At 41.2% G+C, this 24,312-nt stretch overlaps 1 protein-coding gene across 1 annotated transcript in view; it reads right to left on the bottom strand.

The window, feature by feature from the left end:
- LOC131948572 (protocadherin-11 X-linked) overlaps positions 1 to 24,312 on the bottom strand; it is a 50,852-nt gene that overhangs the window by 13,795 nt on the left and 12,745 nt on the right. The window contains exons 3-7 of the mRNA XM_059310164.1: positions 22,708 to 22,922; positions 21,967 to 22,128; positions 21,379 to 21,527; positions 20,704 to 20,936; positions 18,994 to 20,268 (exon numbers count right to left, since the gene is read on the bottom strand). Of these exons, the coding sequence (XP_059166147.1) occupies positions 18,994 to 20,268; positions 20,704 to 20,936; positions 21,379 to 21,527; positions 21,967 to 22,128; positions 22,708 to 22,922 (2,034 nt within the window). The remainder of the gene's footprint in view (positions 1 to 18,993; positions 20,269 to 20,703; positions 20,937 to 21,378; positions 21,528 to 21,966; positions 22,129 to 22,707; positions 22,923 to 24,312) is intronic.

Below are 24,312 nucleotides of genomic sequence, written 5' to 3'. Positions count from 1 at the left end.
CCCCAGGAAACCAAAACATCTCCCTCACCCCCTCCCCCCTTTCCCCAGAGTCTGTTCCCGGTCTAATGCCTTACATCAAACACAACAAATACACAACCACCAAAAAAAATTGTTTTCGGAAGTTTTTAAACCCTCGAGAGATTTCAACTGTCTTTGAAAATTTAAACGAGTCGGAAAAATACAAAAAATAAACGATAAAGATTCGTTATGCAAAGAGTTAAAAAATATTTTTTTTGTATATGACAATCTATGATTGCAAAAGAAATGTCTATTTAGTATTATATAAGCGAAAACTATCCGTATTTCGCAAATCTCAACGTTGCCTAGTTCCGAACACGCCAAAACAAAATGGTCGCTACTCATCCTACTTTTTTTGCTTGCCGATTCTGATATCTCTTCCTGGTGTTCCGAGCACTCGACGTCGCCTCCGTAAACAAATCGTCACGTTTTCTATTAGCTACTCTAAATCAACTTCCCCGCTTCTACGCTAGAAAAATATAAATGTATGTACATTATAAAAACAGATGTTGTACAGAAAAACCTTGTATTAAAAAAAAAACGTGTTCTACGTTACGTTCCGTACCTACAGCCGTGTGTGTTCGTCTACTCATGACTGTACTCTCTCCGTGTGCCATCGAGGTTTAAGGGTAGACACCACGGATAGATTTTTTTTTTTAATTTAACGCATTTCTGGGTATTTAATAAGTACATATGTTACTAGTTGTTAGGCTATAGACAAAAATAATATATGGCCGTCAATAGCAGTACTGGTTGCCATGGGAACCGCGAAAAGGTGTGAAAACTAACACCTTTTCAAATCGCTAAGGCTTTGTTCCCATAAGAGATTTTAAAAAGCGGATGAAAGATTTAGATTTACGAAACCAAACTACACATTTCTACGTTTTTTCATTGCGATAGCTTGTACTCAATTTTTATTACAAATTTTTACGTAAATTTATGTACAGAAATTAGGGAGTGGTGTCACATAAGTATTGATATTTTCTAAAGTATTGTAGTAAACTTAATGTACAAACGTAGTTTTGTAGATGGTATAATGCTAAATGCATGTGGAATGTTTCAGTGCTGTTACACTAAGGGTTCCAAAGCCTTAGCGATTTGAATGTTGAATTTTGAGTAAAAATGCAAAGTTGAGAAAACGTGAAAAGAAAGGCAGAAAAAGGCACTGTGCGTTTCCTCTTATAGCAAACAGAAAATGACTTCTTGTTATGTGTGGAAGAACCATTTGGCTAATAAAATACGCGTTGATTCATGTTGTAAGTTTAAGATAGATTTGTCTGTGTAAGCAGAAAATATGCATACAACAGGTAATAAATTAATGACTGTTAAGTCTTAAACATCCTATCATTCGATTGTTATTCTCAGAACAGCTATCATCAAACCAGATTAAGTTTTGTTTGTTAGTCGGTCTTCTCACGTCAATAGAATGTCTATTGTAGCTTACACAAGTTTATTGCCTTATGATAATAGCCTACTACACAACGCTGGGTACAACGCTTGAGGTTAGACACGCCCCTTCACCCCACCCCACCCAACCGCTGGATAGTGCGTGAAGAACCGATGAGCCATAGATTACCAATGTTCATTCAACCGTGAATAATACGTCTGTGTAGATAGGGTCAAGTACAGGGCCTAAGTGAATGCTTATCAGCTATCCCATCTAGTATTTACATTCGATGCTAGCAAACCCTGTACGGAGAGATGGGCGGGCATACACATTAACACATGTGTCGTATACAGTCCGGTGTAAAGCCTGATGAACGCGTTCAAGCCTATCACAGCATGCCGTAACAAGATTATAAACCGGCCGTTGGTTGAATGGCGAGAAGGGGATGAGGGGGATAAAGGGGATGGACAGTACATTCTTCAAACTGATAGATATGTCCATGACGCATTGTTTCAGCTTAGTATAATAAAGCGTACGAAACAGTGTTTAATAGTGTTCCAGTGACAATCAACAGTACATTTCTAGGCAAAGTTTCAATTATTAAACTTAATGTTGTTCTATAACTTTAAAACAACAAATAAAAGAGTATATGCAAATAAAGTAAACAAACTAAGACAGGCGATTGTTTTGTTTATGTAGAAACAAGATGGCTGCCTAGCACACGTGGTTAGTTGCATCCTATCGCAGATTATTTTGATTTACTGTACTATTGTATGATTGGTCAAACGTATCAATGAATCTCTTCCCATTCATTATTTTTACGCGCATGCCCTTATATGGAGTTTGACATCAAATTTTACATGGTAGAAAACAACGTTTATCCCACTTATTTGTAGAACAAAAGAAAAGGTCACTACACCAGCGGGTACACGAGTGCTTGGCCCTTAGATTGCTGTAAAGTTTATGGTGCCTCGCGGGCAATAAATTATGTAATACTCGCTCGAAGATAGCCGCTGTCCACGTAGTAGTGTGAAAACTTGCCGGGGGGTACCATGTTTCACATCGCAATAAACGGATAACCGTACGGCGTAGAAGTCCGAAATGTTCGGGTTAGATAGACAAAAGGTATTAGTACCGAATTAAAAAATAAAAATTTTGGGGAGCAAAATTATTTTTTTATCGAAAACATGGGTATCTTGTATCCTTAAGTTACTGCGGGAAAATAAATAACCCTAACCCGTTTCATCTGTCTAACTCATCCCCGCCCCCTTCCTCCCCATCCTGACACGCACATTTGCGTTTCGCTTCACCTGTAAAAATCCACATTTTTTATTTCCTTTTTTTTTCTCTCCTGTCCGTGTTTTAAAAACAAACGGACATATCTACCTTTCAGTAAAGAAGGGGGTTTTATGTTTACGAGTTGTAACGAGAAGAGATTCGTGTTGAACATGAACGAGACTCTCGCGGTACATGGCGAGATTCTCGCGGTACGCCGGCGCCTCTCGTCAAAAGACGAGAGTTGGCGGGATCAAGAGTCTGCGAGTTGTGTAGATGAGGAGGGGTGGCTACAGTAAGCGTAAGACAAGAAGTCAAATTAGTTTCATTTATCTAAGGCTGGATCCGGCTGCCGGCTTTAGAGGCTTTTCCCATCAGCTTAGCGAAATAGGCACTGCCGGTTCAAGCGGTTTTAAATTATTCCCCTTTGCCAAGTGAGAACCGGTGTGGTGGTCGGGGGTTAGGTGCACTCAGTGCTGTGGGAAGGTGGTCTTTTTGCCGGTTCAATGACACCCGGTTTAACCGGCAGTGTGGGACCGACTTTACATCATCGGTTATATTTTTGGTGCATTTTTTTTTTTGTGTTTAAAGAAAGCGTTACAAAAAAAAAATGGTAATTACAATGTTGATGTAACATTGCGCATGCGTGAAACCGGGAAGGCGCAGCAATAATTTATAAGGTTAAACAACCTTCGGCAGACTTTCCAGCCGAGTTTTGTTTGGGTAGAATTTCCACCAGTAGACGAGAGAAAAGTAGTCGAGTTTCTCTAGAGCCGAGAGGCTGATAAAATATTCAGCTCCTAAGACAGACTTGGAATGTTGAACCGAATTATTATCGAACCTGAATTACGAACACCAACTCTTTTAAAAACAGCTGCGGTGGGAGTTACGTTTCCCTGAGAGTTAACTCCCCGTTCTTAACGCGATGGGGGAAAAAAATGGAGGTGATTTAATAAAATGTTTATAAATTGAAAATAAACTTTATGATTTACGTCGCTACCTCCTCCCCTGCTGGGGTTTCTCGCGGAATCCAGGGGTGGATATGGAGCTCATTAAAGCAGATGAGCAGACGAACTCAGGCTGGCACCAAACGACATTTACTCACACAGATGATTGCGTTTGAGCTCACTCATATTTCATGCATTAGCGCACGTGAATCAGACGATTTTCTTCCAGCCATCTTTTTCTTAAAGCATAAGCTGGTTTTCGCAGCAATACATGTGGGTATGCAAGTGCTAGAATATTTATCTAGCCGTCCCGGTTAGGCGTTGCACTGGCTATTTTAAGTAAAACGTCTCCAAAGTTTTGAAACTGAAATGGTAATTGCTTACACGTAGTAGGTACAAATATAAAGTAAAGTACTGCTATTTTTTTGTGACGAAAGTAGATGAGATTGAAAAATGCAGTATTACGTCACAAAACTTTCATGGGGAGGGCTGTCGAACTCAAAACGTGTGGGTTATCTGGAGAAGATTAACTGAACTTTCTAATTTTGGCGCAGATAGCGTTCAAGTCACGCTCGAAGATTATGTTCATAAGGCTGATCCTTTCCATCAACACATTTTACAATTGCATTTTCACATTATAGATAAAACCAGATTAATTAAGCATGTTTCTATTAAAAAAAAATAAACTTAAAAACAATGGTTTCACATGAAAAAAAATTAATTAAAATATCTGTAACCAAGTAAACATGTTTGTTTTTTTTTTAAAAATTACTTATATTTTTATATGATACTATGTACCATCATTGCTTTCTTAGAAATCACATATTAAATTTTGAAAATGGGTTATATACACGGTAAGTCGGTTGAATACGTAGTTGGGGGAGGAGAGATTAGAAATAGAGAAAATAACTAACAAATAACTATTTGGGTGGAAAGGGGGGGGGGGGGTCGATCCTTTCAGAGTAAGACGGTTTCATAACATTTTTTGAGTGGGGACGTGGGGCGAAAAGAGAAGAGGGAGGAGGGGGGGGGGGTTAATACTTGAGAGGGAGGATCAAGACGGAATGTCTCCAACCCCGCCAGAGAAGATTCCAGAGTTGAGTAAATCTCAGGAGGGGGGCCCCTGAGTATCGCGGAGTCATGGCGCTTTGATGCGGTTAAAAAACACCGGTTATTAATTGGTGTACGGCTATTAACTAATTAGCCGTCCGCGTCTCAAATGTGCGTAGAAGATGGGAACCTGTGGGGTTTAGACCGACTGGGGGGAGGGGCGATCCTGGGTTGGAATGAAAGAACAACGGAATGTTAAGCAAACATTAGGACCGGGCCGACATGAGCTGAGAGGGAGTAGATTTTTACGCGAACTATTATAGGTGAAGTAGTGCGTGCACTTGTCGCGGGGTAAATGTGATGGAGCTTACATAAGCCTAGAGATAAGGAAATTGTTGGGAATCTCAAACTGGAAAAAAAAAGAATTATATTTAACGTTTTTTGTTGTGAAAATTAATGTTAGATTTGTATGACCGAGATTTTAGCTCTTGTGTTGGTATGGTCTATCTTCAATTTAGTTGATTTTCTTTTAGGGGTCAATAAAATACCTAACATGAATATATATTACAGGATTTAAGTAGGCCCTATTTGTTTCATCTCGTGTTAAAAATGTTAAATAAACAATCACTCGATAAGCTGATTAAAACTAATCCAGTATTTACTTCTCAGTTTACGAACATAAATAACGATGATTATATAAGAAACTAATGAAATAAGAAAACAAAATGTAAGATAGAAGGATCTTTAAGCTGTGTTAACTTTTGAATTCAATTTCTCGTCCACTTTAAACGACTGTCGGACGTGGAAAGAACACCCACCTTGATGTGGGACATCACTGACCGTACCCCTCCCATATTTCCATCGCTCTACTGATCGTACCCCTCCCGTGTCCCATCGCCCCGACCATCAGCTAGTCATAGCCCGGGGGTCACTGCTCGTGTCCACTATTGTTGGCCGTCCAGTGTTCCCCTAGACGGCTGCCGGCCTCAATGGGTTCTTCAGATCCAGCAACACCAGCAGACAACGGCTAGTGAATCCATATTGACGGGGGTGTCGATGGCCCAGGGGAGGTCGAGGGGTGTGTATATGGGTGGAGGAGGGAGGGGGGTGTACTTGTTCAAAGAGATGGACCCGGGAGGTGTTTGGAAGCCGGAGCGGTGAAGAACAAACGCTAAGCGTCTCAACAAGATACCATTTTGAAAAGTTCTCGTCTTGTAAGAGCGAGGGGAAAAAAGCGAAATGAAAACTAAACCCCAACTTCACTACAAGCGATGCTATTTCAACACTTTAAACGCTTTTTTTTTTCTAGAACTAGATCTGTTTTTCTTTCCTATCATGACGTCATAAATACAACCCCCTCCCCCGGGAACTGGTTTGTAAACTCACGTATACGGTAACCACGTGACCTATGACGGAATGGAGGTTTCGCTATTGAACTTGCAGGATATTTCCAGCCCGAGTTAATGAACTCCTTTTATCCTCATAAGCGAGAGTCTTCACAACGTTTCACCATGTCTTCAAATACCCTCTAGTGCGGGAAATGACGTCATCGAGATTTTGATTATCTCGGCGGTCTTTGATGTGGGATTGTGGGATAATTAAAAAAATATGGACGGCAGAAATACAACACGGACAAAATATTAAGAAAAAAAAACACAGGTCATATTATTATTGTATGTGTAAATAGATACATAACACACATTCATTTCTGTAAGGAAATGAAATTTTTAAGAATTTCATTCATCGTTTCAATTAGACATTGTCAACTTTTCTTTAGTCGTAATAGGCGCGAAACTAAGGTTTACTTTACAATACACATTTGTCATTTTCTTTTGCACAACTATACTACTATTCTATAATATAACACGACGCATTGTTAAATGGAGAATTTATCAAAAGGAATAAAATTATATAGATTAAACTCTATAGGTAAATGGGTTTTTTGGTAAAACTAGTAATGGCTAATAATCTAAAACCAAACCATTTTCCCACCGTATTTAAAACTTGTGAGGCCATTTGGGATTTGCCATATTCAGAGTTTAATTAATACCAAGGCTAAATAAATAAACGACAACCTTAAACAAATCAGAGATTAAACCATAATTCTAAACCTAATCCATTGTTGAAGACGCAAACTGCAACCCGATGAAAGGAAGCGTCGGTGTTTGAAATAACACAAGAAATAAATCTTGACTTAAATGATTTTAAAAAAAAAAATGTTTTTTGAGAATCGGCTTAAAGACCAGAGTTTTAAAACACGGTGTCCAAAACTCTGGCAATTATTCATTAGGAAACGGGTGAAATCCCTTAATCATCAAACATGGACTTTCTTTGTCAAGTGGGTGTGAGGATGGGGGGTGGGGGAGGTAGGGTGGAAGGGCGTTCGACGACAGTTCATTAAAGTTATTTTTTATGTTGCAACACGAAGGTGGCGCTTCAAACATCGTTATCTCCTCCTCAACAGAATTGTGCGATTTTTTTTAATCGCAAAAAAAAATCGCAATTGTTGGGGTGGGGGGTAGGGAAATTGTGTGTGTGTGTGTGTGTGTGTGTGTGAGGGGAGTGGGGTAGTTCTAACACAAACGATGTAATCACAGTGTGGGGGGATGGGGAAAAAAAGGTCAGGGGGAGTTAGAATAACACAGATTTCATTTCTAAATATGAAAACGGCTTTACAAGTGTGGTTTGAATTCATCATTGAAGTCAGGGTGCAGAGGTTGAGAGTATGCGAGAATTGCAGTATGCTCTTCAAAATTTGTGTCTATGGCAAAAATAAAAAATAAAAAGATGAAGATGTTGAGGCATGAGGGGTGAGTCAAAATGGACACAAGACGAGGGGTATTGATTCAGGGGTGGCAGGGAAAAGGGGAGTGTTGATCGTCTGATGTGATGATCACGTCCCGTTGTGCGAGACTCTCGCGAGATAACGGATTCTGCAGCAGTGTTTAAATATTCATTGATTTTAAAATAAACGTTTGGTTAAAAACAGCAGTAGAGCGTTGTTTCATAAGGGCCCTGGGTTTGAATATTTCTCATGCAAGGGCTTTTATTTTGATACCTACAAATTATGAGTAAACCCAGTTATAATCGGGTAACATAGTTGGGGGATGTAAATGACAACTTTATTTAACTAATTTATTCAGCACTCAATCAGCTAGAAGAGCGTAAGTTTCTCTGTATCAAGGTCGATCGTGATTCGAATGAAATCTGTGAGATTTACTTTAGCTCATTTATATTTTGTAGAGGGGACGGCGTAACCGAACGATAGTGCTAGACTAGTAACCCGAAAATCTCGAGTTCGAATCCGGGTTCAAGTAAGTAGATGGGTATCCAACTCACGTTAGGGATACATTATCTCTGTATAAGACGTAGTCATTAAAACAGATGAACTCTACTTCATCCACCCCATGTATCTTGGGCAAAAACGGGAAAAGATGATATTTCGGAGAACGTGGAATGTAGTATTATTACATTTGAGATTTTAAAAAATGTGAGGATATTGACGAACTAGCGAGGAAGAGGATCCAATGTTTGAGGAAACAATTTCTCTGGAACCGTTCTTGAAGTTGTGTGGACGGCGCCTGGGTCAAGGCTGGACGCGGGTACCCACAGACCGATGGAGAAGACACTCGAAACCTCCCAGCATGCATCGGTCAACAGAACCCGAGGAGTGCCAGAGGAGATTGTGTTGACTCTATCAGGTCCCAGTTGTTTGGAGGGCTGGGGGGGGGGGGCTACTGGTGGATCCAGGGGGAGTGGAAACTACGGGGGTGGGTTTATTGTAATATTATAGTTCTATCTTATCGGGGGAGGTGAGGTATTTAATTAGACCCGCTATTGACTCTGCTTTTTTTAAACAAGATTATTTCTTTCATTGAGTACAACAAGGGCTAGAGTAAATAATTTACACTGGGAATTATTTTTAGAAGCGGGTGAATATGACAATAGGCGCATCTTTAAAAAAAAATCATTTAGCTGTTGGCGGGAAGCGATATTAATTATAAATAATAAGACCGTAATTCATGGTTTTAAAAAAAAAAGTTAATCCGGTTGGCTTTGTTGCTTTGTTTGATAAAAAAATGTTGTGAAATAATTAGGTTTTTTTTTTAAAAAAAAAAAGCATTAGAAACAGACATATAATTATAAAGTTGCGCATCCTGATGACAAAAATAAAATAGCTGAAAAAATAAATGAAAAACAAATTAAACAAAAATTAATCAGATAGGAGTTTATATTAATTTTTTTTTTACTCCAAAGACGGATATTACTAACAGTGTAGATGAATGTTGTATTTGCAACAATAAAAATTCTAGTTAGAAGAGTTCACGAAAGCTTTATTACGTTGATATTCTTTAAAGATAAAAATACAGAACTTTCCGGTTAAGTATAACACCACAGTACCCTTACGACCAGTATCTTTCCCTCCCCCTCCTTCCCACCCACTCACACCCTATTATCCACAAACCCACCCTCGTGAACCCTGCTCACATGCACTGTTTACTCACGGCTCACACAGTTGACCCCGAACTCCGGACCCTTCCTTTGACCATGGGAGAAATCCTATTACATGGTTGTCTTCCCCTCCTTCCACGACCCAGCAGTTGCTATAGTCACCAGATAAAACATTATTACCCAGCTAAACATGCGTTGCTATAGCGACGGGCAAGTGTCATATTTACTTGGTTCACCATTATTTACAGTAAGAAGTAATGCATATTTTCTGTATTGTGTTACATCAAATGTTATAAGCCACATAGACAGGTATTTGTTATAAAATTTTTATGTAGTTACATTATAAAACACGAAGTATCCATTATTATTTAATTTCTATCTTTATACGCTAAAATGTAGTATTAAATTTACATTACATATTTCTATCTTTGTGAGAAAAAATTCATCTTATAAAGAGACGTTTAGCCTTCAGAGTTCAATAGAAAACCTTTAGTTTTTTTTCAAAAACGTTTCCATTTCAAAATTAATTTAATCATGTGATTATTTTTTAAAATTTCCATAGAGATGCCCAAAACCATAATTCACATGGTGACTGTTATCTGTCTGCCGTAAAGGGAGAGCACGCCGAGTAAAATGTTCATTATGTAACGTTAATAAACACACGATTGTAGTTGGTTAAGTCTCGCGTGAGAGCGAGTTTGAGTTCGAGTGAGAGGATGCATGTTAGCAGAACTATCATGGTCAATAAATTCGACATAGACTCAGGACATGACTCAGGACATAGACTCATAGACTCAGAACATACACATGGACTCAGGACATAGACTCATAGACTCAGGACATAGACATAGACTCAGAACATAAACATGGACTCAGGACATAGACTCATAGACTCAGGACATAGGCATAGACTCAGAACATAAACATAGACTCTGGACATAGACTCAGGACATAGACTCTTAGACTCAGGACATAGACATAGACTCAGGACATAAACATGGACTCAGGACATAGACTCATAGACATAGGACATAGACATAGACTCATTTGCTTCAGGATTCGAACTTTTCCCTTCTACACGCACACTATCGCGTTGAGAAAGTGACCAATGACAGGCGAGCGTGTCACGTGAGAGAGTGCGCTCCTGACATGCGCAGTACCCCTGAAATTAGCCGACCTTTGAAACCCAGGGTCAGCACGCAGACAATAGCACGGGACGTCCTGGCATTGATTTTTGGCGGGTGAGCCTAAATGGCGTCATGGAGGAGAGGCACGTGCAGACAGAGAGGGGGAACACGAGAGGGGGGGGACACGAGAGAGGGGAGGAACACGAGAGAGGGGGGACACGAAAGATGGAGGGGAGAGGAACATGATAGGGGGAGAGGAACACGAGAGGGGAGGGGAGAGGAACACGCGAGGGGGAAAGTCGCAATAATAATCATTAAAAAAGTTTTAAAAAACCCACGTTTTCTGATTGAACTAAAAAGTAGAAAATAAATACTATACATCACAATAATGCAAGCGATCACTCTACTATAAGCGATGAAAACGTGGGGCGCCGAAGTAAAAGTTATATTACTATTGATTAGACAATACTATTGACTTTTATTAGGGAGCTTGTAGAGAGTCAACAGTATTACAAACTGTAAGAAAATCACGGCGCCCCACGTTTTTGATCGCTTATAGTAGAGTGATCGCTTGCATTATTGTGATGTATAGTATTTATTTTCTACTTTTTAGTTCAATCAGAAAACGTGGGTTTTTTAAAACTTTTTTAATGATTATTAAAGACAACTCGTAAAAAGACAACTCGTAAAAAGACAACTCGTAAAAAGACAACTCGTAAAAAACACGTTGTTTGAATACGTTACTGACTAGAACACATAGATTTGAACCCGTGTCGAGTGGGATAGCAATCGTGTGCCCAACCACTCGACCATATCGTCTCCTCCAAACTGGCCTACCTCCTGTAAGTTTAAACTCGGTTCAAGCTAAATTCTCTGCCCCTAAGCCTGTGGCGACATGTGATCGTTCGCTTCACTGCGCGCGAGGTACGCGTCGCTGGTTTTTTTTCTAACGCTAGCAGAGGAGAATTATATATATAGATTATATAGCGGTCTAAAATGCTCAATAAAATGTTTCCATTGATCAATTTAGTAATAATAACAATTGAATATTCAATGGTCATCCAAAAGAAAGCTTCCCTGAAAATTTCAGCGCGCTAGCTAACTGGGAAGTGCCAGAAATTTCGATCGCAAGATTTGATTGGAAAGACAAACAAACAGAGAAAGCAAGTTAAAGAAAACGTGGGAAAAAATAGAGGCGAGTGGCATGTCTGGAGACAGAAGGCCAATCTGTACCTGTCGTCATGGAAACGGATTACACTCTAGCTGTGATGAGGGGGGTTCGATGTACAACAGCTCTTTGATTAACATAACAGGAATAAATATTTATTGCACCTCGTTGATTTAAAATAAACACAATAAGAGCAGATGCATGTACAAATATTCAGGATAAATAGGGAAGGGGTGGGGTGTTTTTGGAACAGAGTTGAATTTCATACTTGCTTTTATTTTTTGGTGACGACAACTATTCGGAAAAATTAACTGAAATTCTGACATTACTTTTTTTCTCATACTTATACAAGGAGAAGCAGTTAAAATAGCAGTCGTGTTAATTACTTCAAAGAATTGACTATTGAGGTATGAAGACTGGGATGGCGGTAATGTTAATAGACACATATGTGGGCCCTACATTGGCAGCGGTTGGGGGGGAGGGGGAGGGGGTAGGGTGAGTAAATATTTATGTGGCACGTGATCTCCAACAACAAACTGTAGCAGAGAGATAATGTAGGCAGCTCTATCTAGATGTGTGGGAGATCAGGGGGTGTAAACAGTGTAGGGGAGGTGTATAGTGGAGGGGAGGCATGTTATGGAGGGGAGGTGTATAGTGGAGGGGAGGTGTTTAGTGGAAGGGAGGTGAGTTGTGGAGGCGAGGTATGTTGTGGAGAGGAGGTGTATAGTGTAGGGGAGGTATGTTGTGGAGGGGAGGTGTATAGTGGAGGGGAGGTATGTTGTGTAAGGGAGGTGTATAGTGGAGGTGAGGTGTATAGTGGATGGGAGGTGTATAGTGGAGGGGAGGTATGTTGTGTAGGGGAGGTATGTTGTGTAGGGGAGGTGTATAGTGGACGGGAGGTGTATGGTGGAGGGGAGGTGTATAGTGGAAGAGAGGTGTATAGTGGAAGGGAGGTGTATAGTGGAAGGGAGGTGTATAGTGGAAGAGAGGTGTATAGTGGAAGGGAGGTGTATAGTGGAGGAACTAAAGCTAGTGCCTCTTCTGGTGATTGTGTTAATTTAACAGATGGAACCGTAATTAGTCCGATTTCGTGCTAATTGGAGTGAAATTAGTTAATTCCAAGTTATTTATAAGCATTAAATTGATGAGTTTTTTTTTTCTAAATCTGAAATTGCGTTTTTTCTGTGAAAAATCTTTTTTTCTGTTGGCTATTAGTGTATTGGTTTACTGAATCGAAACTGGTATTTGCGAGGAAGTCTGATAAGGATTAATGTTCAATTTTCAATTACTGTATGTCTGGGTATTTACTGGACATATGCTAATATTATTTATGTTGGTCATTTGTTAACTACGACGGGGTGGACCAACTGACGTCACAGACACAAACAAAAATAGACCGGAAACTCCAAAAACTAAACTGGAAGTATCACAGACGGAGAGAGAGAGAATGGATTGAAAAGCTTTTAAAAGGCCCTCCTACTAATGAAAAGAGGCTAAAGTTTTAGCCCCACCCCCGGGGACTGCAGCGTAAATCAGCGGCCAAGATTTCTTCCAATTAGGGGATGCAAATTTTCAATTTTCTTTGACACGGAAGGAAGGGATAGTTTTTGGAGGGGGAAAGAGTCAGCCATTTTAAAAGGGGGGGAGATGGCGCTTTTGGCTAATGCAACTCCATTGCAAGTAAAGCGCAGAAGATGAACTGGAGTTACCTCAAACAAGAGCTTTTTATAGCTATTAGTGGATGTGACGCAGGGGGAAGGGAGACAATTTGATGAGCGCTTACAGCATCAAGGGGGAGAATTTGCAGGCCGGTGAATGTCAACAAGAGAGTTGGGTGATAGATGGGGTACGTTATGTGTTTTGAATGTGTAGTCTGGGTCGATAACACACGTTACATAACAAAGAATAGGTTTGCTGTGTTTTTTATAAGGTGAATTAAGTCTTTGGTCAGGTTTGAAATCAGAGAAATAAGTTTAGAAAGTAAAACAGTATAAGGCTGTCGTCAAAATATGATCAATATATGTAGAACGTCTATGGAATATAGCCAGAGGGTGATTTTTTGGGAGGTTATTGATAAGTCAATAACAGAAAGGTCAATAGTAGTTGAAACTAAGGTAAACTGGTCACAAACATGGACATGGTCACAGGTCTGTATTTAGCTAAGCAATAGCAAATGATAGTATGGTGAGAAAGATTGTAGTCATCGAGATTAGGTTGAAAAAAAAGCTCTAATGGGTACCTAACTTACGTTAGGGAAAGTAAAGTTTGCTGGACATAGTGCTGACCACATATGCACGGTTACAGAAGCATGTCAACTCTACTTCACTTGCACCATAAACCGCCAGGTTCTAAGGGAAACTTTTAGATAAAAAAAAACAATTAACCGAGTGTGGATGGAAAACTCGATATCTGAAATGTTGCGTCTATCACTTTAGTGTACTCGGGCAGAAAATATAGGGTATAACAAGAAACGACAGGCCCAAATGTCCATCACAAAGAGGAGGCCTAAAGCGATTTTCCTGAGGCAGTAGGAATGATGCATGGCAATGGAAACATCGTATAGAATGGTTTATTGATAACAACCCAGGCTATAAAGGGTTTAAAAAAAGCCTACGTTAGTAAACAATTCCGGGTTGCTCAATGACAAGGGAAGACAACTCTAGAAAATAAAACAACAAAGTGCGTTAACTCTAGACAAAATACCACGAGAAAATAACCCCTTGCAAATGCGAGACACATTCCCAGATAGGATCAAACGGGCTTGTTTAATTAAAACCAGAAGAACAAACCGTGACGGCGCATCCGAGGAGAGAACGGGAACGACGCAAGGAACGACATCAAATATGTATCCTCACAGAAGGAGCATGCCCAAATCTGATTGAATTATTGAGATGGGTGTACCGAGAAACGTCGTGTAAAAGCGATCAGGACGGGACATATGTTACCCGTATGTTGACGATACTCCGGAACTAGATGAGGAGTTTTTATTATTATTTTAAACTTCTGGCAAAAAAAAAAAAAATCGTACCGAAACAAATAAGGCAGGGCGAAAATTTAAATGAAATCCCAAATTCCCGTACTGGTTAGCACCTGAGGAAGCTTCAACGACAACATCACACACGGGGCAGGGCGAAAATTAATTCAAAACACTTTGAAACGATGGAGTGTAAACACGAGCTTTGGTGGATCGAGGCGCCATCTACGCGAGTAATTACGGCGTGGGGAGTTACGCCCCCCTTGGTCGTGAGCTGTTGGGTAAATATTACACTCGGGGGGGTAAAAAGCCGGAGCAGTTTTTGAAGACGGATTAGCTGCAGGATACAATCTTCTTTGCAGTTTGGGGGGTTTTGAAGCGCAGGGGACAGTTCGGACAATGCAAATTCTTTAAGTCTTGGAGTACAAGCAAACGGGTATTAGCTGCTGCGGGATTATAGGGCGAGACCCGTTCATCTGGAGTGACCCTAAAGGTCAAGTACAGCCCAGGGCTACGCTGCAGCTCGGGGATTACTTCCCTTTGCTCCTTCAATCAGAAATGTTGAGCAACTTTCTAAAGTGGAATATGAGAATATGCGAGCGGCGTGATGGTTGGAGGGGTGGGGTATACGAGTTGTAACCAGATATATGTGGTCGCTTCCTAGTGTTAAGTTGGTGTTCTTGTAGATTATATTCACTTATATACATGTATATACATATGCTATTCGAAAAAGTATACTATATCTACATTATTACTATATAGCCAAGGCTTATATGATATAATAATATACTTAAACAGAATACAAAGCGAATGTCGTAATCTAATTGTCGTTAAGAAAAGCGAATTGCAAACGGCACAAGATAGGATGTTAGGTACAACGGGACATTGTAGAAGTTACTTGCCCAGGATAAAGTTGCATGGAAAGTCCATGGCAAGTTCCTGTCTATCTACTTCTGGTAAGACAGGCCTAATATGGCTACATCATCAGGCGAAAATTGATCAATGAAGAAACACGCCAAACTACTAGCTATTGTTTCACATATGTCTTGACAAAAGTAAATATTCCTCTTTAGACATAACGATCCATTGGGCAGATGAAGTAGATTTCATATATATATATATATATATATATATATATATATATATATATATATATATATATATATATATATATATATATATATATATATATATATATGCCCAGCCGCCTTTACTTTCCCTAACTTGAGTTAGAGCGGGGTAAACTCAAGGACATTCCACTGACAGAATAAACAAACGCTTCACTCGTCTATCAGAACAGCCACTTATTTTATTAAATATCACGATTTAACCCTATGCCACCTGAACCGGAAGACCCTGACGACAAGTATCTTATTAACCCTTGTTTTAACTCTCAATTTCTCCCCACAATTTTCGCCTCTAAAACATTAACCCTTTCCGTGCCGGCTTGCGAGAGAAGAAAAAAAATGGCGGCGTTCTCCGATGGACGCAGATGGAGGTCCGCGAACGTCTCAGGAGAAACGTTAGGTTTCAAGTGTCTCATTAGAATCAAAGACCACTTCTGCCTTTTCAGTCACGTGACCGGCGTGAAGAGTTGTCAGACAAATCACTCATTGTTCGAATCGGAGGAGGGGTGGGGTGGATAATAGAGGGGGGGGGGTGTGAGGGTGCCGATTTTTTAGCTTTACGGACTATAATTTCTTTGAATATATAACTTTATCAAACAGTTTAATTTCTCTTTCGTGTAGTTAACCTAAAGAATTATCTAAACGAGTTCGACATATTAGAAAAAATTACTCTTTTATCCTGATATAAATTGTGTTGTTTTTTATACGTAGTCCCATACTTTCACTCTAAAGACCACACGCAAAACTTTTTTTCTCTCGCATTTGTTTTTACTCTCTCTTTCGTGTAGTTAACCTAAAGAATTATCTAAACGAGTTCGACATATTAGAAAAAATTACTCTTTTATCCTGATATAAATTGTGTTGTTTGTTATACGTAGTCCCATACTTTCACTCTAAAGACCACACGCAAAACTTTTTTTCTCTCGCATTTGTTTTTACTCTCTCTTTCGTGTAGTTAACCTAAAGAATTATCTAAACGAGTTCGACATATTAGAAAAAATTACTCTTTTATCCTGATATAAATTGTGTTGTTTGTTATACGTAGTCCCATACTTTCACTCTAAAGACCACACGCAAAACTTTTTTTTTCTCGCATTTGTTTTTACTCTCCTGTCTTTTCCTGTCTCATCCTAAGCCAGCTTGCACCCAATGCTCCAAATATCAACCTTACAGCACAAAAAATAAAACCTAATTTATTCTAAACACACACACACATTCACACACACACACACACACACACACACATAAACACACAAAAGCAAGACAGTAACAGATCGGGTTGTCCATACACCATACATTACTCCACATTTTCTATGACACTTCTTGTCAACCATTCTCGTCTACACACGTATATTTACAACCTGTCTAATATGCTGCATATCAGCATGGACAATTCTAACACAACAATCCCCCCACCCCCCTCACCCCCGTGTAGACGGATGTACACCGCATACACTTAACGCGTACACCACACAAACTCCAGCGCTTACACATCTATACCTATCACAATACAAACTTAACGCCAACACCAATTTTCATTACACACCTAACACCACCCTCTATCACATCCCTAACACACCCCTAACCCCACCCTCTTTAACACCCCTAACACACCCCTAACCCCACCCTCTATAACAACCCTAACACACCCCTAACCCCACCCTCTATAACAACCCTAACACACCCCTAACACCACCCTCTATAACACCCCTAACACACCCCTAACCCCACCCTCTATCACACCCCTAACACACCCCTAACCCCACCCTCTATAACACCCCTAAAACACCCCTGACCCCATCCTCTATCAAACCCCTAACACACCCCTAACACCACCCTCTATTTCACCCCTAACACACCCCTAACCCCACCCTCTATAACAACCCTAACACACCCCTAACACCACCCTCTATAACACCCCTAACACACCCCTAACCCCACCCTCTATCACACCCCTAACACACCCCTAACCCCACCCTCTATAACACCCCTAAAACACCCCTGACCCCATCCTCTATCAAACCCCTAACACACCCCTAACCCAGACCCTCCTATCACACCCCTAAACCCACCCCCCTATCACATCCCTAACACACCCCTAACCCCGCCCTCTATCACACCCCTAACCCCACCCCTAACACACCCCTAACCCCACCCCAGTAACACCCTTCTAGGACCGCAGTCAGACCTAGAGCACATCCTAAAATCCCCCGCTTAAAAACCCCCACTGCCATTTGGTACTAACTAACCAACCCCAACCAGTTTCTATCAAACGAAGGGTTGGCCAACCAGAAACATATGTTACCGCTTTAATGACGAGGCCAAAAGAAGAATTATGGTTTTCTAATTTCGTTTCGGAGCCGAGACCATCACGAACGGAATTCCAAGTTTTTATTTTGTTTTATATTTTTTGCTTACAAAGAGAAATAAAACATACGGTGTACGTTGGTGGATTGGGGGGGGGGGGGTAAATTTCATTACGTGGAAAATGTGGCATGAAGCATTATAGGAACATGGATTTTGGGAATGTAGAAGAAGGAAGATGGGATATGGGATGTTTAGACATGGTGAAGGGGAACAACAAACATGGGATATGGGAGAACATGACTTCGATGCATGAGCAGGTAATAATATTATTTTAAAATGGGGTAAAAGTAGATAGAAATATAAAAATGGAATACGATACAAGAAGCATTGGGCTATGAAAAAGATATTTAAGGCATTGTGGGATACAGGTAGAGCAATAAAGACGAAGGTTGGAATATGGAGAAATATTTTAGAAAACATGGAACATGTGTAATAGAACAAAAAATATAAACGAAACAAAAACGTTGATATCGAAACTAGAAAAACCAATGAGATTAAAATATGGTACATGGATTAGGTAAAAATTTAAAAAAAAAAACAGATACCATATAGCGGTACAATATGTAACAAGTAGTAGGGGATAGGACACATACAACGTATAATACAGAATTGGAGTATTATAACACGAACATAAGAGTATGTAGAGCAAGTATGAACATGACAACGGTGGAACAAAGATGGAACATGACAACGGTGGAACAAAGATGGAACATGACAACGATGGAACATGGCGAGAATGGAACATGACGCTTCCAAGATCTAGCCACGATCGTTAGGTAAATCTCGTCAGCTTTATCGCCCCATCATTAGCTCTCTCTTGAACGTCAAGTTTCTCGCCACTTGAGTGTCAAGTTATGAAACACTTGACAAGAAATTAACAAGTAATTTTCTCGACGTAGATTTACAGGAGCTGAACTATAACAAGAAGTTGTGGGAAACTTAGTCGCACGAGTTAATAGAGACATTTCATATTATTGCTCATTATTCATGATTTGTTTCATTAGAGCCGATAATAACTAAACATGTGGAGCCTAATTCAGATTTATTTCCAAGCATTTAGCACCATCAGGTCGATGCTTAAGAAAGATAATCAGTACTCACCGATTTGTCCGCAAATCCTTCATCTTGTGTGACGTCACGCGACGCGTCATCCCCGCCATCTTTGTTCCCCCTCGTTTTCGATCCGTCCTGCACCGTGTTGCTGATGACGAACCCCACGCTGACCTTCTCCGTCTCCAGCCTCTCCACATCCGGCGGGGGTTTGGTCCGGCTCTGGATGTACTTCCGGCGATGGATGTCCGCGCGCCGGATGACGACGATGGTGATGATGACGGCGACGGTGACGATGCCGGTGACCACGCCCAGGATGATGACCACCATCACGTGCTCTTTCTCTTTATCCCGCCCTGCAGCCTCGGTTTCGTTGGGCGCGAATATGATGACGTCGAATGTGGTATTGGATACAAGCGGGTAGGTGGCGCTTTTGTCGGTGACGACAACAGTTAACCTATGACGCCCTGCGTCTTGGGAAGTTAAAGCCCGACTAAGAATCAAATCACCTTTGACTTTTGATAGTTCGAACATCGAGCGTCCGGAACTCGAGGCAAGATGGTACTCGAGTTCCTTGTTCGACCCGTCGTCTTCATCCTCCGCGAGAATACTCAACACAACCGCTCCAGGCTTGGCATCAAAAGCTACAGCAACCGTACTGTTCCCGCTACGTGGGTATATGATTCTGGGCTTGTGGTCATTCTGGTCGCCAATTTTAATCAAAACACTGGCACTTCCGGTCAGCGCCGGCTTGCCGTGATCTTCAGCGTAGACCGTCAGGCTGTACGATGACCTCTGCTCGCGGTCCAGCGTTTCCCGGGCGACGATCAGACCGTTGGGGAGGATTTGGAAAGGGGTGAGGGTGGGGGAGATGGAGTAGGAAATGGCGCCGTTCTCACCGCTGTCGTTGTCTGTGGCGGTCAGCTGTCCGACGGTGGTGTTCTCCTGCATGTTCTCCATCACTTCAAACACGTAGGAAGGTTTCTCAAAGACAGGGACCTCGTCGTTGATGTCCGTGACTTCGATAAGAACATCCGCCGTCGTCGACAGCCGCGGGACGCCGTTGTCGCTGGCCATGACCTTGAACTTAAGCACCGGCTGGGTCTCGTGGTCCAGGGGTTTCACGGCGATGATGTTGCCCCGGGGGTCGATTCTCAGCTGCTCCGGGGCGTCGATGAGGGTGTAGGTGATGCGGGCGTTGTCGCCGCTGTCGTTGTCGTTGGCGGAGACTTTGACAACGATCTGACCGGGCCGGTTGTTTTCCGGCACCGACTTTTGGTACACCTGCTCCGTGAAGTAGGGGGCGTTGTCGTTTTCGTCCTTCACCTAGACACAACGGAAACCGGTTAAAGATGTCAAGGTCGTGTTTTTATAAGAGACATCAAAATGTCATACAGAGCTTTAAAAACATAATAAAGACAAAATGATTTTGGATATTCAGTCACCTTTTGAATAAGGCATAACACAATAGTAATAACATTAGCAGGATTGGCTGTTTAGTATTCAGGCAATTTAATATGTGGAATGTATATATTTTAGTAACTAGTATAAATCACATCACTAGTTAGCTCAGGGACCTTATGCGTTTAATACCAGGTCACTCCCGGATTCAAACATTTACGCATAGCGTTTGTAATCATGTGTTATATTGTCTGACCACACCTTCCCTCTACTACTTACTATGAGAAAACAAATGTTGTCAATGTATTAATATCTTAACACATAATTTAACATGCCGGTCTCGGGTGGTTTCGTTCTTACCTTGATCATGAAGTTCACAGAATCAGACATCCGGGGACTGCCGGCGTCTTCACAGAAAATGGTGACGTTGTGCACAGGTTCGGCCTCCCTGTCCAGGGGCTTGACCACGATGACCTTGTACTCGTTGATAGACAGGGGCTGCAGCTCGAAGGCGTCGCTGACGATGGAGCAGGAGACGATGCCGTTGAGACCTGCGTCACGGTCTATGACGTCAATCAGTGCCACCACTGTACCTGTGTGTGGGAGGGGTGGGTGGGGGGAGTAAAGGTAGGTTATTAACAAGGGCAATAGTAAAAGTAAAGTAACATTTTCGAGCATGATCGTTTATATGACAGATGCAATCGTTTTTGTGACCTCAGCATACAGAGAGTTGGATATAAGCTATAGAAAGCTAGTTTCATGAACAACCTCATTTACTTTTCCTACCATGAATCAAGTACCTATAGGGCTGGTAAGCAGGTCACCAACCAGATCTATGGTTCATGCAGGTTTTATTGAGCCGTAGAACTGGTTGGTGACCTACTTACCAGCCCTATAAGAGATAGGTGGACTTTAGAGATACGACCAGACATCGAGACTTGCAGGTTAGCAGTTGTGTGTTGGACACCTTGACCACGCGTCTTATTATGTTTTGTCACCGAACAAATAATATTATCAGAGAGCCATCGATGTTACCTGATTGGGCCAACTCCGACACAGAGCCGCCAAACATGATGTTGGTGTTGATGGATGGCGCACTGTTGACTGTGTCCTCCACCGTCACATCCACTTCCGCTCGAGAGACCAGGGGCGGTAACCCTTTGTCCAGGCACTCTACAAATATCCTGGAAAATTGCAATCATATTCGTGCTAGAGAAGTTGTTTTCATCATCACCGAAGATCATTAGATTATAAATATAGATAATCTCATTATCAAAGATCATTACTGGATATCTTCATTTCTTCACTAAAGATCCAGACTGGCCTCTGAAGATCTCGACCTTTTACTAGAGAATTACATCAATTACTAAGGACAATCTCATCACCAGAAAAACACCCAATTGTTCCTGGAAAAGCTTTGACCAAACACAACCAACCCCTAAAACAAACTGCCTCCAATACCACTACACTCCACCTCCAACATACACCACCACCATCAGCCTTCACAACAACCAGCCTCCATCACACTCCACCACCACCACTCTCCACTCTCCAACACCACCAGCCACCACCATCCCCACCCTCCCCTACCCCCAACGTTCCCTACCCCTAGCCTCCACTCACCTGAATGTCTCGCCCTGTTTCTCCAACAAAGACCCGCTCACCACCATCTCCCCTGTGGACGAGTTCATAGCGAAATATTTCGTCACGTCTTCACGGTTGACTGAAGCAAAACGATACTCCTTGATCCCGTAGGGTGGGGTGTCAAGGTCAGTGGCTGTCACGCTGTGAGAAGTAACAAAACATAACGTTGAAACATCTATTAAGGCTATGGATAATAACTCAGTTGACTTCAGTAGGCTGCATGTTAAAAGACTCAGTGCTAAAGAGGTAACATAAAAAGCATATAAGGGGCTAGTCCGATTAGCACTAAGTGGGGCATCATACTGTGGGTGTTATAAAATAATCCTCGTTTGACTTAGCGATGAATAGGTCAGATAAAGTAGGGAATATGTTTCTTGACCTCAGCATATGAAGGAAAAGTGTGATCAGCATGAGTTAGGTACTCATCAGAGCTGGATAGACTCAGGGACGTAGTACTGACTTGGACCTGGATTAGAACTCAAGACCTTCGGACGAGCAGCCTAGTGCTCTACCGCGTAGGTCAAACCGTCCCGTAATTTGGATGTTACGCAGAGAAGGTTTCCCTTCACCAACCAAACTAAAAAAAAAAAAACACCAGAAGAAAACAAGAAAAAACGACCAAAAAAACCACCCAAAAAAAAAAAACACCAGAAGAAAACAAGAAAAAACGACCAAAAAAAACCACCCAAAAAAAAAAAAACCCCAAAAAAAAGCCCTTACATGATGACTCTGGTTCCGATAGCGGCGATCTCCGGCAGGCTGACGTTGTACAGAGAGTTGTCAAAGACCGGAGCGTTGTCGTTGACGTCCTCCACGTTGACCACAATGGCCACGGTGCCGGAGAGAGGGGGCTGGCCGCCATCTTTGGCGGTCAGCGTGAAGGTGATGACCGACCTGGTCTCTCTGTCCAGCTCCTGGCGCAGCACGAGACTCACCTGTCAATCAAAAGTTGACAAAAATAGATTTGTGGTGGTGATGACGTCACATAGTGCGTGTGTATGCGTATGGTGTGTATAATTTGATGGAATTTAGCCTACTGTAATATTAAAACTGGTTCTTGTAAAAACAAAACGTACGTGTATGGGATACAGCAGTTTTTTTTTATTATAATACTGTCATTGGTTTTAGTGTAAGGCGGACTTATGGTTATGGTTAGTTTAGCGATACTGGCAAACAAAAATAACTAATGAAACGTCCTGCCCAGGATGTAAAATACTATCATAATGAAATGATTTGTAAAATTGTAGTAGTAGATGAATACAAGTTTAACCCATATCCTAATCTTAATCCTTAATATAAATGTATGGTTTAGGTTTAAACTAGAGGTGACAAGTAGGAGTAAACTGAATCAACGTGTTTGGTTTTCTTGGGCCATTTTACAAACAGTATATTATATAAATAAACTACATTTATAACATAACGCTGATCCTGAGCCTAGGTTATACTATCAGTGCTGCTCTCCATATCTAATGTGGGGTATATTTTTTAAGAGAGCCTCTCTGAAAAAAAAACTATTGCCATATGATGGTCTAGCTCAGGGGTCTCTAAACTTTTAAGCCCGAGGGCCGCATCAACAATCAAATATAAGTTCGGGAGCCAGAGTTTCTTTCAGGCATCTCTTCGGGCCGGCGGAGCACCTCCCCCCCCCCCCAAGAAGGTCTACACCCAACAGAATTTATATATATATATATATATATATATATATATATATATATATATATATATATATATATATATATATATATATATATATATATATATATATATATATATATATATATATTTCAAGCGCCCCGTCCCGTCCCCCCCGGCCAGAGAAAAAAGTCTGAAAGAAACACTGTCGGGGACCGACAACACACTCGAGGTCCAAGTTTGTTGTCAAATTGTTCTTCACGTAGGCCTATTTTATTCTCGATAAAGTTTGTATGCTGTTCCAAAACTTGAAAGGTACTTTGATGCAAAAGTTTTAATATTAGGTAAGTCTTTGTTGGGGAAATAATTATAAAACCCACCCGCCCTTATTTGACTTGTCTTTAAGGTGATCATTTGGTGGGAAACTGGCCGCATTTGCTTCAATGGTATTTGCATCCGATGCTACATTTTCAGTTTATTTTGAATTTTTCCTCAGCCACTTCCAACATTTTTTTTTCCGTGGACAAAAAGATCTCCGAGGGCCGGATGAGAGGACCTCGCGGGCCGCATACGGCCCGCGGGCCGTAGTTTGGAGACCCCTGGTCTAGCTTAAAGGTATCAAAGTCCCGTGAGATAAATCCTTACATAAACCCACAATAAAATTACTACATATAGACTGCAATACTTTTTAAA

This window comes from Physella acuta, unplaced genomic scaffold (genome assembly GCF_028476545.2).
Source record: "Physella acuta isolate Inbredline_101_S28 unplaced genomic scaffold, ASM2847654v3 ptg000649l, whole genome shotgun sequence".
In the NCBI taxonomy this organism is placed as follows: domain Eukaryota; kingdom Metazoa; phylum Mollusca; class Gastropoda; family Physidae; genus Physella; species Physella acuta.
The sequence above is the reverse complement of the archived record's forward strand: the minus strand, read 5'-3'. Positions and strand labels throughout refer to the sequence as shown.